Raw genomic sequence first — 15370 nt, forward strand, 5'->3', positions numbered from 1 at the left:
TTTGCAGTACTGGGGATGAAACCCAGGGACATTCAATCTGAAGCTAAAACCCCTGCCCTATTTTTTTTATTTTTATTTTTTATTTTTTGGTGGTACTGGGGTTCCTGGAAACCCTTCTACCTCCTGGCTACACTCCCAGACCTATTTTCCTATTTTTATATGGAAACAGGGTCTCCTAAGCCAGCGCGGCTGGCTTCGAACCTGCACGAACCTCCTGTCTCCGCCTCCCAAGCACAGGGATTACAAGCGTGCGCCACCACGCCCGGCAGTCCCCACCCCTTTCTATTTTATTGTCTTAAAACAAGGTCTCACTGGGCTGATGGGTGTCATTACACTGCTGGGCACAGTACGAGGGGGCATGCTGGCGGAGCCCCTCTCTCGGGTCTTCTTCCAACCCCCAGCCCTGGTTTCATCTCAAGAAAACACCTGCTTCTCACTCCTTGCTGAGACTGTCCTCAAACCTGTGATCCTCCTGTCTCAGCCTCCCAAGTACTGGGATCACAGGCGTGTGTCACCACGCCCGGCTTAAATTTTACTTCGAGACAGGGCCCTGCTAAGTTAGCCTGCTCTCCAGGGCTGACCCAAGGCCTGGCGCCTGGAGACCTCTACCTACACACAGATGCCACATCTGGACCAGACCCTGTTACACCTGCAAATGGACGTGGCCCACCACCAAAGCTGCCCGGGAGCCTGACGGGCTTTCCAAAAGGCTAAGCCCATTGTCAGCATCAAATTCCAGGTGCTGTGGTGCTAAAGGCTAAACATGAAGCTTCTGCGCAAATCTCGGGCCACTTGCTGACTCTTCGTGGCCGCGGGCTGGGGACCCGAGGCCTGGCTGCTCTCTGGGGTCCAGCGCGCTCTTTGCCACAGTCCCCACCGCTCCCAGCCTCTTGGCTCAGGAGTCCTCCGGCCCTGGTGGGGGCCTTGTGGCTTGTAACCCCCTCCTGGCTCGGGCGTCCCCTGGTCCAACACTTTCTGGAACACGTTTGTTTGGGCCCCGGCGGTGCTGTGGCAACGCGTACAGAAACAACGGGCTGCAGAGCTGAATCCTGCGCGGCCCGTCTGTCCCACAAAAATAGGTACGAGTCTCAGCTCTGCGCAGCGTGAAGTGTTCAGGGGGGAGGACGACAAGGGGCGCAGAGGAAGCGTAAACCGCCAGCAAGCGTGGGCTTGCTCGACGCCAGGGCGCACTGTGGGCGCCACAGGACAGTGTGCGGACCCCGAGAGGGACCCGGCAGCCCTCAGACTCCGAAGAGCCAGGCCGCCAGGCGGGTCCTGGAGGAAGGCGGGTTTGCGCAGAGGATGGGCAGGCGGGGCGAGGCGGGGAGACCGCTGGGTCCCCTGGAAGCTGTGGCGCAATGGTGAGATTGGGGCAGCCCTGGGCTCCCTGGGAGGAGTTGGGTGGGTCCCGGTGACTCGGGTCACCAGTGGGTCCCAGTGCTGCGTGCCTGGCGCAGGAGGCTGTCCTACCAACAAGAAAGGTCAGGACACGGGGAAGGGAAGGGAAGGGACGGGACCGCAGGCCCGGGGAACCAGGGGACCAGGGGATGTCCCAGGCTGATGGCCACCATGCCCGTCCTGGGCCCTCAGGAGCTCAGTTGCCTCCCCGAAACTGGGCACTCGGCTGGGAACTGCCCCACCGGTCCTGTGAAGACAAAGCCAGCTGGGCGTGGTGGCCCATGTTTGTCATCCCAGCATTTGGGAGGCTGAGACAGGAGGATCACGGTTTGCGGCCAGCCTTAGCTACTTAGTGAGGTACCCTGCAACTCAGTAAGACCCAGTTTCAAAATAAAGAATAAAAATCAGGGCTGGGGGGTGTAGCTCAGAGGTACAATGCCCCTGGGTCCCATTCTAAGTACTTGGGGGGAAAAAAAAAAAGATTAGGCTGTACGCTGCCCTCCCTCGGGATGGCCCCGGCGTCTCCAGCTCCGAGAGGCCCCTGGATCCCGCAGCGGGCGCCCGGGAGCCGTGGCAGGTGGCGGAGGAAGGACAGGTGACTTCCTCACACCCAGACAGCGCTGAGCAGCAGAAGTCAAGCGTGAAATTAACTTTAACTCTGTGCCCCAGCACGCAGACACGGGGAATTAAAGTAACTGGCACACCCCATCCCCCGGGGAGGGATGACCTCCTACCTCCAGCGCAAGGTGAGGACAGAGGGGGAGGCCGGAGGGGAAGGGGGGGCGCGCAGCTGGGAGCCTCCTCCCTTCCTGCCATGCCGCCGCTGTCACATCTGTCTCCAGCACTCAAGAGTCGGGCCTGAGCGACCGCTGTCTCCCCAGAGCCCAGGACAGTGCCTGGCACACAGAAGTAACTCGAACACTTGTCACATGGATGGATCGGAAGGGACGCTCTCTAGCTCTGCAGATACAGAGTGAGAAGAGCCGAGCCGGGCATGGTGGGGCACGCTCGCAACCTCAGGACTCGGGAGGCTGAGACAGAAGGATCGCAGGTTTGGGGCCAGCCTCGGCAAGAAGCGAGAATCTCGGCAATCTAGCGAGACCCTGTTTCAAAATAAAATTTAAGCCGGGTGTGGTGGCGCACGCTTGTAATCCCTGCGCTTGGGAGGCAGAGACAGGAGGATCGCGCAGGTTCGAAGCCAGCCGCGCGCTGGCTTAGGAGACCCTGTTTCTATGTAAAAATAGGTCTGGGAGTGTAGCCCGGAGGTAGAAGGGATTCCAGGAACCCCAGTACCACCAAAATAAATAAATAAATAAATAAATAAATAAATAAATAAATAATAAAAATTAAAAGCTGGGTGTGGTGGCGCACGCTTGTAATCCCAGCATTTGGGAGGCTGAGATAGGAGGATCGTGGTTTCCAGACAGCCTCGGCTATTTTTACCCTGTATCAAAATAAAGAATAAAAAATAGCGCAAGGGGTGTATCTCAGAGGCAGAATGCCCCTGGGTTCCATCCCCAGACCTAGGAAAATAAAATAAAGAATAAAAAATAGGGCTGGGGGTGTGGCTCGGAGGTAGAATGCCCCTCGTTCTATCCCCAGACCTGGGGGAAAAAAGAAAAAGAATAAAAAACAGAGTGCGGGGCTTGGACTGGGTTGCACCTGTCTAGCAGATGGGGAGCCTGAGCCCGGGAGTCGGTTACACGCTGCAGGACACAGCGGCAGGGCAGAGCTTGGCGCCTGGAGGGGCCTCTCCCCGCCCCACCATGCACCCCACGGTCCCTGAAGGCCAGCATGCTGGGGCCACGCGTCGGGTGTGAGATCCAGCCTGCGGCTTCTGAGCTCTGCAGAATTTCAGGTCACACCAAGCCAAGGTGACCGACCACTGCGCTGGCGGGTTGCATACCTCCAGGGACGGGCCCGCGACCTACCTGCATGGCTACACTCCGCTGTCCCCAGCGACGCCCCCTCCTCTCTTGAGTCTTAAGAACTCAAGGCCCCTCTAGGCGGCACTGAAGCCTCCTCCCAGCGTGGAGGAGCCAGGAGAGTCCTGAGCTCTCTGCAGAGCTGGGAAGGCCGCTGCCCAGCAGGGACCCCGCCTGCCCATCCCCCAAGAGCGCAGCCCCATCTGTGTGGGAGCCCCCGGGGGCGGGGCGGCTGCACGTGCCAGGGACAGGGGCGGGCGGCGCTGGGGGCAGCAGCTCGGGGACACAGGCTTCTTTGAGGCGACACTCAGCTAGACGGCGGGTCGGCAGCGCATCTCCGCGGCTGTGCTACGAGCGCGAGCTGTCCTCTGAACGAGCTCTGTCCTCTGTCCTCTTGTACGTGAATAATGTCCCAGAAGGCACCGAGCCTACCCCTCCCAGCCCGGGCCCACTGTCCTGGGCTCCTGGGGCTCCAGGGACACGGTCAGGCCCCCAGGTGGCCCTGAGCAGGCCCTGCACTGTGTTCCCTGCTCAGAAAGCCCTGCCGCGACAGACAGACAGACGCCCGGACCCTCGGACCCTCGGCGACTCCCCGCAGCTCGGGACTCCAAGGTGGCCGGCTTCCTTATCAATCAATCTCTCTCTCTGGGAGTGGGGGTGGAACCCAGGGGCATTCTACCTCTGAGCTACACCCACAGACACGGTTCATTGCTATTACTGTTACTACTACTATTATTATTATAATTATCATCATTACTTTGGTGCTGGGGATTGAACCCAGGAGCATTCTACCTCCAAACTATACCCCGAGTCTGTTTTATTTTTATTTTATCTGATTTACTTATTTATTTATTTTGGTGGTGCTGGTACTGGGGTTCCTGGAAACCCTTCTACCTCCGGGCTACACTCCCAGACCCATTTTTTTTTTTAATCTGGAAGCAAGGTCTCTTAAGCCAGTGCCCGCAGCTGGCTTCGAACCTGCGCGAGCCTCCTGTCTCTGCCTCCCAAGTGCAGGGATTACAAGCGTGCGCACCACATGCGGCTATCTGATTTGTTTGTTTGTTGCAGTACTCGGGATTGAACCCAGGAGCATTCTACCTCTAAGCTACACTCCCAGCCCTATTTATTTATTATTTATTTTTTATTTGCAGTACTAGGAATTGAACCCTGGGGTATTCTACCTCCAACTTACACCCCCAGCCCTATTTATTTGTTTATTGGATTGAACCCAGGGGCAGTTTACTGCCAAACTGCACCCCCAGCCCTATTTTTCATTCTTTATTTTGAAACGGGATCGCACTGAGTTGCGGAGGGCCTCACTAAGTAGCTGAGGCTGTCTGAGAACCGCCATCCTCCTGTCTCGGCCTCCCATGTACTGGGATAACAAGCGGGCCCACAACACCTGGCTTCAGAATTCTCAATGTAAATAACAACACTGGTTTAACAAGGACCACACAGGAATTAAAAACGGCAATGCCGATTTCAGTGGAAAATAGGAAAAAAAAAAAAACTAATGTTTCAAGGATACATTGGTTAATCGTTCATTTCAGGGGTCTTTTGTGAGCAGGAACCTGGCCCCGGTGTGAGAAATCTCTCTCATCTCTGTGTTACCAGCAGAGACGCTCATTTGTGACTCGGGACAGGAGTCCACCCAGCCGGAGTCGCGAGTCAACGCGCTCATCAGCCGATTCTACTTAAACAGAGATAATCTGTACCGACGCGGTATTCCTCTTTGGCTTGGACTCTGGTTTGTTTTTGGTTTTGTTTGGGTTTTTTTTTTTGGGGGGGTGCAGATCTGGGGACGGAACCCAAGGGCATTCTACCTCTGAGCTACACCCCCTGCCCTATTTTTTGTTCTTTATTTTGAAACAGGGTCTCACTGAGTTGCGGAGGGCCTCACAAGTAACTGAGGCTGTCCATGAACCATGATCCTCCTGTTTCAGCCTCCCAAATGCTGGGATTACAAGTGTGCGCCACCACGCCCAGCTTTTGTTTTTGTGCTAGGGATTGAACTCGGGGGTATTCTAACTCTGTGCTATACCCCGGCCCTGATTAATTAATGTATTTGCATTTTATGTGGTACTGAGGATGGAACCCAGGGACATTCTACCTCTGAGCTCCACCTCTAACCCTTTTTTAAATTTTGAAACAAGGTCTCACTAGGTTGATGAGAGTCTCACTACTGGCTGAGGGTGGCCTCGAACCTGCACTCCTCCTGTCTCAGCCTGGTGAGTGTTGCGATGGCCGGCTGTATTTATTACCTGTCATCATTGACAGTCCTCGGCCACGCTGGCCAGTGAGCAAAGCCATCCTTACAGTTAAGTGATAAAAGCTAGGCAAATGTTCCTGCGGTTTTATGATTACCGCTATCAAAATTGATGCCAACAGGAAAAAAGAGGCTGGGGAGGGATATGGCTCAATGGTAGAACCTGCCTGGCACGCACGAGGCCCCAGGTTCCATCCCTGGGATTACAAAAGTAAATAAAAATAACAAAAACAACAATAGTAATAAAATACAATGAACTCGGTTAATCAATGCATAAAGGCCAAAGGTAGTCAAATGAGCCCCTCCTTTACGTCAGCTGATATTTTCTTGTTTATTTATCGTCTCTGTGTTGCTAGATAAGAAAGGGGGAGGAAGCCACAGGCTGTTGTTTTGTCCGTGCGGAGACCCCCAAAGCCAGGGCAGGGCTTGGCGCAGAGTAGAATGAATGAATCAGTGAATCAATGATCCCCGTGCAGCCTGATGGTGGGGGGCCGCCCCTTGTCCCTGAGCCAGCTGTGACCAGGCCGCCCAGGCAGGAAGGCTTGGGCTGGCCCTTGCAGCACCGACTCGGGCCGTGAGGCAGGACCTTGTGAGCGGGCACCCCGTGCCACCTGGGGGGCCCACCCGACTGCAGCCCCCGCCGGCCTGGTGGCGACACAGGGGCTAAGAGCTGGGGAGGTTCGCGTGCCTCCAGAGACGGCTCAGCCCCGCGCACGCACACCACACTTCAATCCCCAGGCTGCAGACCAGGCCGACGGCGCCCTCGCCCTCAACAGCTGTGGTCCAGAGGAGCCTGGCTCCAGAGCCCCCAACCCGCCACACGCACCGACACGTGCTCCTCCTGCGGCCCCATTTACCTTTTAGGTCCCTGGATGAGAGACAGACAGACAGACATCCCCTGCGCAGCCCCAGAGGCTCTGCTCCCGTTAAAGCATCCTTAGCAAAGCCCAGCCCCACGGCCAACGCCTGGCACCCCCCAATGAAGCCACTGTTCAAAAGCCTGGTGCCCGCCATCCCCAACCATGGGCACGGCGCTGGTGCTCTTCCTGCCCAGGGAAGAGGACCCCAGCCACCTCCAAAGCCCCGGGACTGGCACCGTTGGCTGTGCCAAGGAGGGCTGGTCGGTCACAAGGGAAGGGAGGTGGCTGAACCCCCCCACCTCTGTCTCCCGGGCCTGTGAGCTGGCGGCCACCCTGCCCTCTGCACCCCAAACTCAGTTTCCCAAAGCTCCCAGCCCCCCACCAGGCCCTACCTGGCCCAGAACTGTTGCCTGAACCCCACCCCGGCCCTCTCCCAGGCCCCGGTGCTGGCTGTGAGCCCAGGCCGCCGGACACTCACATTTTGATGTTCTCATGATACTGCCGGGTGTCCGAGGGCTGGTTGTACAGTGGCTGTAGAGGAAGAGAGAAAAGGTGAGTGCCGCCAGGCCCACCGTGGAGCCCGGCGCCTGCGGCCAGAGCCCGAGGCCCTGCTGGCACCAGGAGCCATCCCGGAGTGAGCGGTGGGCCACTGGCAGGCATGATTGGGGACAAGGAGACCCGGCACGGGGCCTGGCCGGGAACAGGCTGTAACAGGCTTCTTGGGGCCTAGCGTGGGAACTGTGCCCCACCCCACCCCCTCGAAGCCCTTGCAGCTGCTCTGTGGGGCATTTGCGGTGCAGGCGGGAGGGGGCCCGGCCTAGGGCGCCCCAGGAAAGCCACGAGGGTCCCTGAGGAGCCCTGGTCAGCCACAGCCACAGACCATGGGGAAACTGCTTGGGTTCTTGGTCACCATGGAAACCGGGAGTATCTCCCCGCCTCCATCCCCCTGGCCTGGAGGGACGCCCAGAGAAGCCGGGGCCGGGCATGTGCTCCAAGGAGCCTGGGCAGGCGGCCGGGGATGGATGGGCTGGGCCCGTCGGCTCCAGCAGACGCCCCAGAAGGGCCTGGAACTGTGCTCCAGGAGATTAACGCGGGGGTTTGGGGGCACACAGCAGCCCTCCTGATAGCTGCGACTTCCCAGCATGCTTGTGCACCATAGGAGAGGGAGGGACAGCGGGGCGCTTTACACCACGGGGATGGGGAGCAGAAAAACGCTCAAGCAGCCCTGGGACAGAGACTCGGGGTGTGCTGCCGGGCAGCAGGCGGGGCCGGCGGGGCTTGGACCATGATCAGGGCCAAGGGCAAATCCTAGGTTCAAATCCCGGTTCTGCTACTTTCTAGTTGGGCTACTTAATCCACATGGGCCTCAGTTTTCCTCGTCTGCAAAATGGGGTTCTGCTCACAGGGTCGTGATGGAGGTCAAGTAAGGCCAAGCTCTGAGCCCAGCGTGAGGATGTCCAGCATCACTGCATTGTCACCGGGTACGGCCACGGTGAGCAGGGAGGGCTTTCTGTACCTCCCTGTGTCCCCCGCCCCGCTGAGGCCAAGGGGACAGGAGCAAACGGGGTGGGGCAGGAGCGAGAAGAGATGGCAGTCTGCTCTAGTGCCTCCTGACCACTCACAGCATGAGCCTCGTGTGCCCAATGGACACAAGGCACGAGCCAAGCAGCCTGGCCCGCCAGCCCACACTGCCCCCAGAGGTGACAGGAGCCCAGGTCAGCAGAAATGTTCAGCTGGGTTCTGGTGGGGGGGAGGCACTGATCACGGGGCCGCTTTGTTACACAGCAGTAGCTCGCTGATGCAATCTTCACCCCCCTTTACAGGTGGAGAAACTGAGTCCTGAAGAGGCAAAACATTTGCCCACAGGTGAACTACAACCTCGATTCTGGCCCTGGAGGGTCTGCGTGCCCTCTACCTGCATTCTCTATGTTGGCTTCTATCACCCCTTGTGAATCTCCATCTGTCTGTCTCTCTCACACACACACACAGCAGGAACCCCCCAGGCGGCCACGGATGACCAAGGCAACCAGGTGGGGCTGGGATCTGAACAGGGGAGGCGGACAAAGGGCACCTAGCGTCCCGGGGCCTGGAGCCTGGGGCAGGGGACGGGCACCTGAGGCTCTGCCCGGAACCTCTCCCTACAGAACGTGCTGAACTTTCCCCTGGACACTTAACCCATGCCAAGGATCCCCGTAGGGACACAGGCCTGTGTCACGGGCTCTGCGGAGGAGCCACACAGCCCTGAGCCCTGGGTGTCATGGACAGCCTCGCGTGTCCTCGGCCACGTGAGCCAGCCTGCACTCGGGGAGCCCGGGGCCACCTTCCTGGGACACTGAGGTCGCCCCGAGGCTGCACAGATCACGTCTGCCCACGTGCGTCAGGCCACCTCCCCGGTGTTCTGCTCAGCCCCAGACCAGGCAACTGAACAGGAAGGGAAACTGGAACCGGGCAGCAGCCTGTGGTCAGACTCACTGCAGAACTTCCCTGCGGAGGGGGTGAGACAACCCTGCGGAGAGCTGCGAAGAAGGCGAGCCCACAAGGGCCGGGGCCCGGCAGAAGTGGGACTCATACTAATTAACAAAGAACAGAGCCAGGCATGGTGGCGCACGCTTGTCATCCCAGCATTTGGGAGGCTGAGACAGGAGGATCGCGGTTCTCGGGCAGACTCCGCTACCGATTAATGAGTACCTTTGCAATTCAGGGAGACCTTATTTCAAAATAAATAATAAAAGGCTGGGCGTGGTGGTGCACACTTGTAATCCCCGTGCTTGGGAGGCGGAGACAGGAGGATCGCGTCGGTTCCGCTGGCTTAAGAGACCCTGTTTCCAAATAAAAATATAAACATAGGTCTGGGAGTGTAGCCCAGAGGTAGAAGGGTTTCCAGGAGCCCCAGTACCACCAAAAAAAAAAGGAATAAAAATAGGGCTGGGAGTATACCTTGGAGGTAGAATGCTCCTGGGTTATATCCCTAATACTGCAGGGGGAAAAAAAGAAAAAAAGAAAGAAAGAAAGAAAGAAAGAAAGAAAGAAAGAAAGAAAGAAAGGAAGGAAGGAAGGAAGGAAGGAGAACAGAGTTGGGCATGGTGGTGCACACTTGTAATCCCAGTACTTGGGAGGCTGAGACAGGAGGTCAGTGGTTTGCGGACAGCCTCAGCTACTTAGTGAGGCCCTTTGCAACTCAGTGAGACCTTGTTTCAAAATAAAGACAAAACAATAGGGCTGGGGTGTAGCTCAGAGGTTGAATGCCCCTGGGTTCCATCCCCAGTACTGAAAGAAAAAAAAAGAAAAAAAAAATAAAGAGGAGGGCGGTGGGGACACGGGAGGTGGGGCCTGCAAGCCTGGCCTCCTGCCAGCTTTGGGGTGCCTGGGAGGAGCCAGCCATCCCAGGGGGCTGAGCTGGTAAAGGTGAAGTGTCGTCTGCCCAGACCGCAACTCTCCGGTGACGCCAAGTGCTTAAAATAGCACCAGGCAGGAAGGAAGCAGATGCTTTAAGAGCAGAGAGGTCGCAGTGGCCACCGCCTGTCCCACCACCGCCCACTGCCATCGGCCCCCACAGGCAGGGAGGAGAGCCAGGCCCTGGCGATGACCCGGCGGCGCCACCCTCCCAGGACACGGCAGAAGGCGGCGCAGGGAGGGGCCGTGAGGACGGGGCGGCAGCCGTGGATGGGAGGGATCCCGGGAACAGGGCTCCCAGCGACCACAGCCCCAGCACCACCGGGCCCGGCATGGCACCTGGCACCCCCGGGGCACTGCTGGCCACTGGGGCACGATGACCCCACGGCCCACACACCTCCGCACCTGTTTCTTGCTGTGTGGCCTCGGGCGAGGCACTGTCCTCTCGGATTCTCATTTAGAAAATGGGGACGGTAACAGTTCCCTAAGACCTCACACGCACAGAAAGTGCCCTGCCGAGGTGAGACCCTCCCGTCCCCACTGCAGCCCACCAAGCACGCGCTCCGATGTCCCCAGTTCCAGCTTCGGGCACCGTACCCGCGGCATAGCAGCCTCCCCAGCAGGCCCGTAGAAGCTTGGATTCAAGAAAGAGAAGAGGGAAATCCCAGTACTTGGGAGGCTGAAACAGGAGGATCGCGGTTCGCCCATAGCCTCGGCTACTTACTTAGTGAGGCCTTTTGCAACTCAGTGAGATGCTGTTTCAAAATAAAGAATAAAATAAAAAAAAACAGGGCTGGGGGTGTGGCTCAGAGGTAGAGTGCCCCTGGGTTCCAACCCGAGACCCCCCCCCAAAAAAATAGAAATGACTGGTGTACCCAACCCTGATGTCCTCCGGCAAAACCAGGAAACTGAGGCAGGGTGCAGCGGGTGGTGGTATAAAGTAACACGGCTGCTTTGGAAGACAGCCAACATGTCCTGAAGGGCAGGACGGGTGGACAGGAGACCAGGCCCAGCCGCTGCACCTCGGCCATAAACTGGGGAAATGAGCCACGCCCAGGAGGGGGCTGCAGGCGCCTGTCCGCCGTAGCCTCGACCACACCGCCCAGAAATGAGAACAGGCTATGGCTGAGATGCAGGGGACATGATCCTGCCATGGAAAGCGCCGCCGCCTGCTGCCCCGCGGACCTGAGGGGACATGGGTCAGGCACGCCTACAGACCACACTGCCCCGCTCCCGGCCTTCAGCGAGCACAACCCACCCCGAGGGGCTGGCTTTGTTTTTTTTTTTCCCTTTTTTTGCGTTCCTGGTATGGAGCCCAGGGGCAGTCTACCTCCCAGCTCCACCCCCAGCCCTACTTTTTGTTTTTGATTTTGAAACAGGGTCTCGCTAAGTTACAGAGGGCCTCACTAAAGTAGCTGAGGCTGGCCACGAACCATGATCCTCCTGTCTCAGCCTCCCAAGAACTGGATTCAAGGCATGCGCCACCACGCTCAACTACAAGTGATATGGGGGATTTACCTCAGGGGCATTCTACCTCCATACTACACCTCCAGCCCTATTTATTTATTTTTTATTTTTATTTTTTGGTGGTACTGGGAGTGGAACCCAGGGGCTTTTTACCTCTGGGCTATACTCCCAGACCTATTTTTATATTTTTTATTTGGAAACAGGGTCTCACCAAGTTGCAGAGATCCTCACTAAGTAACTGAGGCTGGCTTCTAACCTGTGCGATCCTTCCGTCTCAGCCTCCCAAGGGCGGGGATTACAAGCGTGAGTCACCACGCCTGGCTCCTATATTTTTTTATTTACAAACAAGGTCTCACTAAGTTGCAGAGGGCCTCACAAAGTTGCTGATGCTGGCCACCAACCTACGATCCTCCTGTCTCAGGCTCCAAAGTGCCAGGATTCCAGGCATGTGCTGACTAGGGCTTGCTTTTGACATCATGACGTGGCGCTGGAGGGCCACACTGGTCTGTGAATCCCTGCACCCTGCTGACCCGCGCACCTGAGGGCGGACCTCAGCAAAACCTCAAACACAAATAGTTGCTGCTAAAAAAACACAACTGTAGTCTGAGGGAAGCAGACCCCATGGGGGCGCTGTCCTGCCTCGAAGCACAAGAGCCAACCGGGTCTTCCTTCTTCATCGGGAGTCCTCTCCCTAGCGGAGTGTGGCGGCACATGCCTGTCACCCCAGAACTTTGGTGGCTGAGACAGTAGGATTGCAGGTTTGCGGACAGCCTCAGCAAGTAGTGAGATTCTCATTAACCTAGCAAAATCCGGTTTCTAAATAAGAAAGAAAATCGGGCTATGGGGTGTAGCTTGGAGGTAGAATGCCTCTGAGTTCAATCCTCAGTACCACAAAAATAAATAAACAATAAAATCTCCAAGGGCCTGAGACTCTGTGCACCCCATGAAGACCCAGGCACACACCCCAACCCCCAGCTGGAGGACTCTCCCACCTGCCCTGCACTCCTGCGGGCTGGTGACACCCGGCCCCTTCTGCTGCCACCACGCATGAGCCAGAGCTCCGTGGGCCCCGATGGGCCGTAGGGGGCTCACGTGGTTTCCCCAGAGCTGAGGCTTCTGCAGGCTTCTGCTTACGCCTGCCCCCAAGCTGGGCTCCCCGAGGCCTGGATCTGCTTTCTACCAGCTCCGACGTGACATCGTCCAATTAGCAAAAAAGAGACTGAAACAGGAGTAATAACCATCAAACCAAATGAGGTCTGGCGCTTGCAGCCGCAGGCCAGACACCGTCGCGAGCAGTGTAGAAAGCAGCAAGTCAGTCCTCATGGAGGGACCCTGGGAGATAGCTGTAACCATGGCCATTTTACCAATGTGGAAACCACAGCACAGAGAGGTCAAGAGACCTGCTCAGGGCCACACAGCCAGGGACCCAGCAGCCGAATTCTGCCAGACCACGTGGCCCAGGGGATGGGCTCTCGTGCTAAGCCGAAGCGGAGGGGCTGGGGTCCAGATGTGCATCCAGCTGGCCAGCTGCAGGACCGAGCAGGGGTGCAGAGAGCAGCCCCAGGCGGCTAGCTGCCCGCTGGCCAGCCACACGCGCGCACTAGCTGCTCTCCTCTTATCAGGAGGACGCTTCCTGCCTCTGCGAGCCGCCCGGGCAGCGGGACTTCCTCCTCTGCCCCGGCTGCCCACCCGCGTCCCCTGCCCCCCGCCAGCTCACCAGCTCCACCTGGGGCCCCAGGCCTTCGAGGATCCGATGTGCGGCTTCAGCCTTCTTCTGCAGGGAGACAGAGGAGAGGAATTAAACAGAACACAGTTATAAATAGCGGCCTCCCGGAGCGGCGGGCAGCCACCCAACCTGGCACGCCGGCCACAGCCCAGGGCGGGAGCCCTGGGTCCACTCCAGCCCCCCCCCAGACTGGAACGAAGCCCACGGAGCCTCGGGACCCCCACGGCGGCCCTGGCAAGGCACCGGCTTGGATTTTAAGCAGCCGGCTGAGCCTGCCTCGGGCGCCGGGCTCTGGAGGCCCCCGTGCCCCGCTCCCTCCCGGGTCGGAATGCGGGCTCAGCTCCCCGCTGGCGGCCGGTGGTGCCAGGCCTGAGCCACCGGCCTGCACCCCGGAAGCTGGTAGGGCTTCTCCAGTGACCTCAGAGCCAGCACAGCCGGCGAGGGGGGCGGAGGAGCGGCGCAGAGACACCCTTTCTAGGATTCTTATGTTACACAATCATGTGACTCGCCGCCTCCCGCCTCCCTCCCAGTCACAACCCGGGACTTATTAGGAAATCGACAGCGAGTGGGTAGAGCGCTGTTGGCGCCAGTCACTGGACGGGCCTGCGGGCCCACCCTGGCCGTGAAGGCCGCACGGTGCCGGGGACCCCCAGGGCCCGCACAGAGGGCTCGGGGAGGGGGCCAGCTCAGTGCCCGCTGGCCTGTTAGGTCACTACAGTTACATGGAAATTGTCCCCCAGTGATTTCAAGTGCAGACATGCTGACCAGGGCCCAGGGCCCCAGGCCACCCTCCAGAGCCCCTAATGGGGCCACAGCTAGGGCCCGACACAGAGGAGAGCGGAGGGCGGCTTGGCTCCCGCCTGGCCACGGGTCTGTAGGTGGGCTTCAGCCGGCAGCTAGAACAACCTCTGCTAGAGCCCAGGTCCAGCCCACCCCGGCAGCGCCTTGCTTTCGGCCCGATCACAGCGCCGAAGCCCCAGGACCAGCAGCCCTGGAGCGTGGCTGGGGCCAGGAAATCGGGCCCGCTGTCATGGTGGCAGCGACTACGTCGTCATGACTATCAGGTGCAGATCACCTACTGCAGCCCACGGCCGCCACAGCGGGCCTCAGCTTCCCGGGTTTGTCCTTTCAGACACGAGCCCCATGTGGAGAATGCCTTCTCTCTATGCTCCGACCGCCCCACCTGTCAGTCCCAATAGCCAGAGTGGAGACCCGCCGCAGGGGAGGCCACAGGGAGAGGCCATGGGCGGAGGACACAATCACAGGCCACGGGCACAGCCCGGCCCAGAACACTTGGGCCCAAGTCATGACTGGGACCTACAGCATACGCAAGGGACACCGGGATCCCCAGGGCACTCTGGGGTCTGCTCCCGGTGGCCAGGGCTGGACTCGTCTCTGCCCAGCTTGAGTCTAATCGCGCTAAAACTTCCTCTTCATCACCTTGTAGCCGCGCTGCGCTAAGATGCTGGAAACCTCAGTCCACACTGACCCTGGCACTTGGCGGGGGGGGGGGGGTCCCGACCACCTCCTGCAGGGCACCTCTGCTGCCCACCCCACCACCTTGGGACTTGCTAACGCTAGCCTGCAAGCTCCCTCCAAGCCCGCCAGGCCCCCGCCTCCCTGCCCCAAGGATCAGAGGCGCCCACGCCTCCGCCAGGCCCACCCACGGTTCCTTCCCGGCTTCCTGCCTGCCCGCTAGGAGGGTTCTGCCACCTCCCAGATCCTGCCGGCGCGGCGCACCTGCCCGCCCCGCCCGGCCCACGCTCCCTCCCGGCAGGCAGCAGGAAAAGCTGCGCTCAGTGGGCGCCGCCGCGCAGATGTGGGCTGACTGGCTAATGAGCCTGAGTCTGGTGCGGGGAAAGAGCAGGCAGGCGGGAGGCTGCGTTTTCCAGCTGGCTTGGCGTTTAGAGACAGACCCTGGTCCTCCACCTCCTGCAGGAACCAGGCAGGAAGGAAGGGGGATTAAAACTTAATCCTATTGATCCCCCTAGGGGCGCCAAGTCCTGGGGCTGCTTCTACCAAAAGCAGTGGTCGGCCTCCAGCGGCCAGGCCTCCAGCTTCCAAGGCTCAGCCGTGGGAAGAGGGACCTGGGAGCCCCCAAGCCCCCAGAGCCAGAGGGCCTCCCCCCTCCTGCTCAGCGTTTGCCGTGTACCCCCTGCGCGCTGGGCAGTTTCAGGAGCTGGGGATAGGAAGGGAACGAGAAAGCAGGGGCTGACCCCAAAGCTCTAGTCACAATAAACACAGCCAACAGGTCCTGCTGGAGAAAGGGCCAAGGAGAAATGGAGGCCAGGGAGGGAGAGATGGGTGCTGAGGATGTGGGGGATTATAAGTAGAG

At 59.0% G+C, this 15370-nt stretch overlaps 1 protein-coding gene across 3 annotated transcripts in view; it reads right to left on the reverse strand.

Annotated features, from left to right (window-relative positions):
• Positions 1 to 15370, reverse strand: part of NCOR2 (nuclear receptor corepressor 2) — a gene marked incomplete at both ends in the record, with an annotated part of 118931 nt that overhangs the window by 84517 nt on the left and 19044 nt on the right. For all 3 annotated transcript variants that reach the window (XM_080717516.1, XM_080717515.1, XM_080717514.1), the window contains 2 exons: positions 6928 to 6980; positions 13027 to 13083. In XM_080717516.1, the coding sequence (XP_080573642.1) occupies positions 6928 to 6980; positions 13027 to 13083 (110 nt within the window). The remainder of the gene's footprint in view (positions 1 to 6927; positions 6981 to 13026; positions 13084 to 15370) is intronic.

The sequence above is a fragment of the Muscardinus avellanarius genome (assembly GCF_963383645.1).
Source record: "Muscardinus avellanarius genome assembly, chromosome: 21".
NCBI lineage: Eukaryota > Metazoa > Chordata > Mammalia > Rodentia > Gliridae > Muscardinus > Muscardinus avellanarius.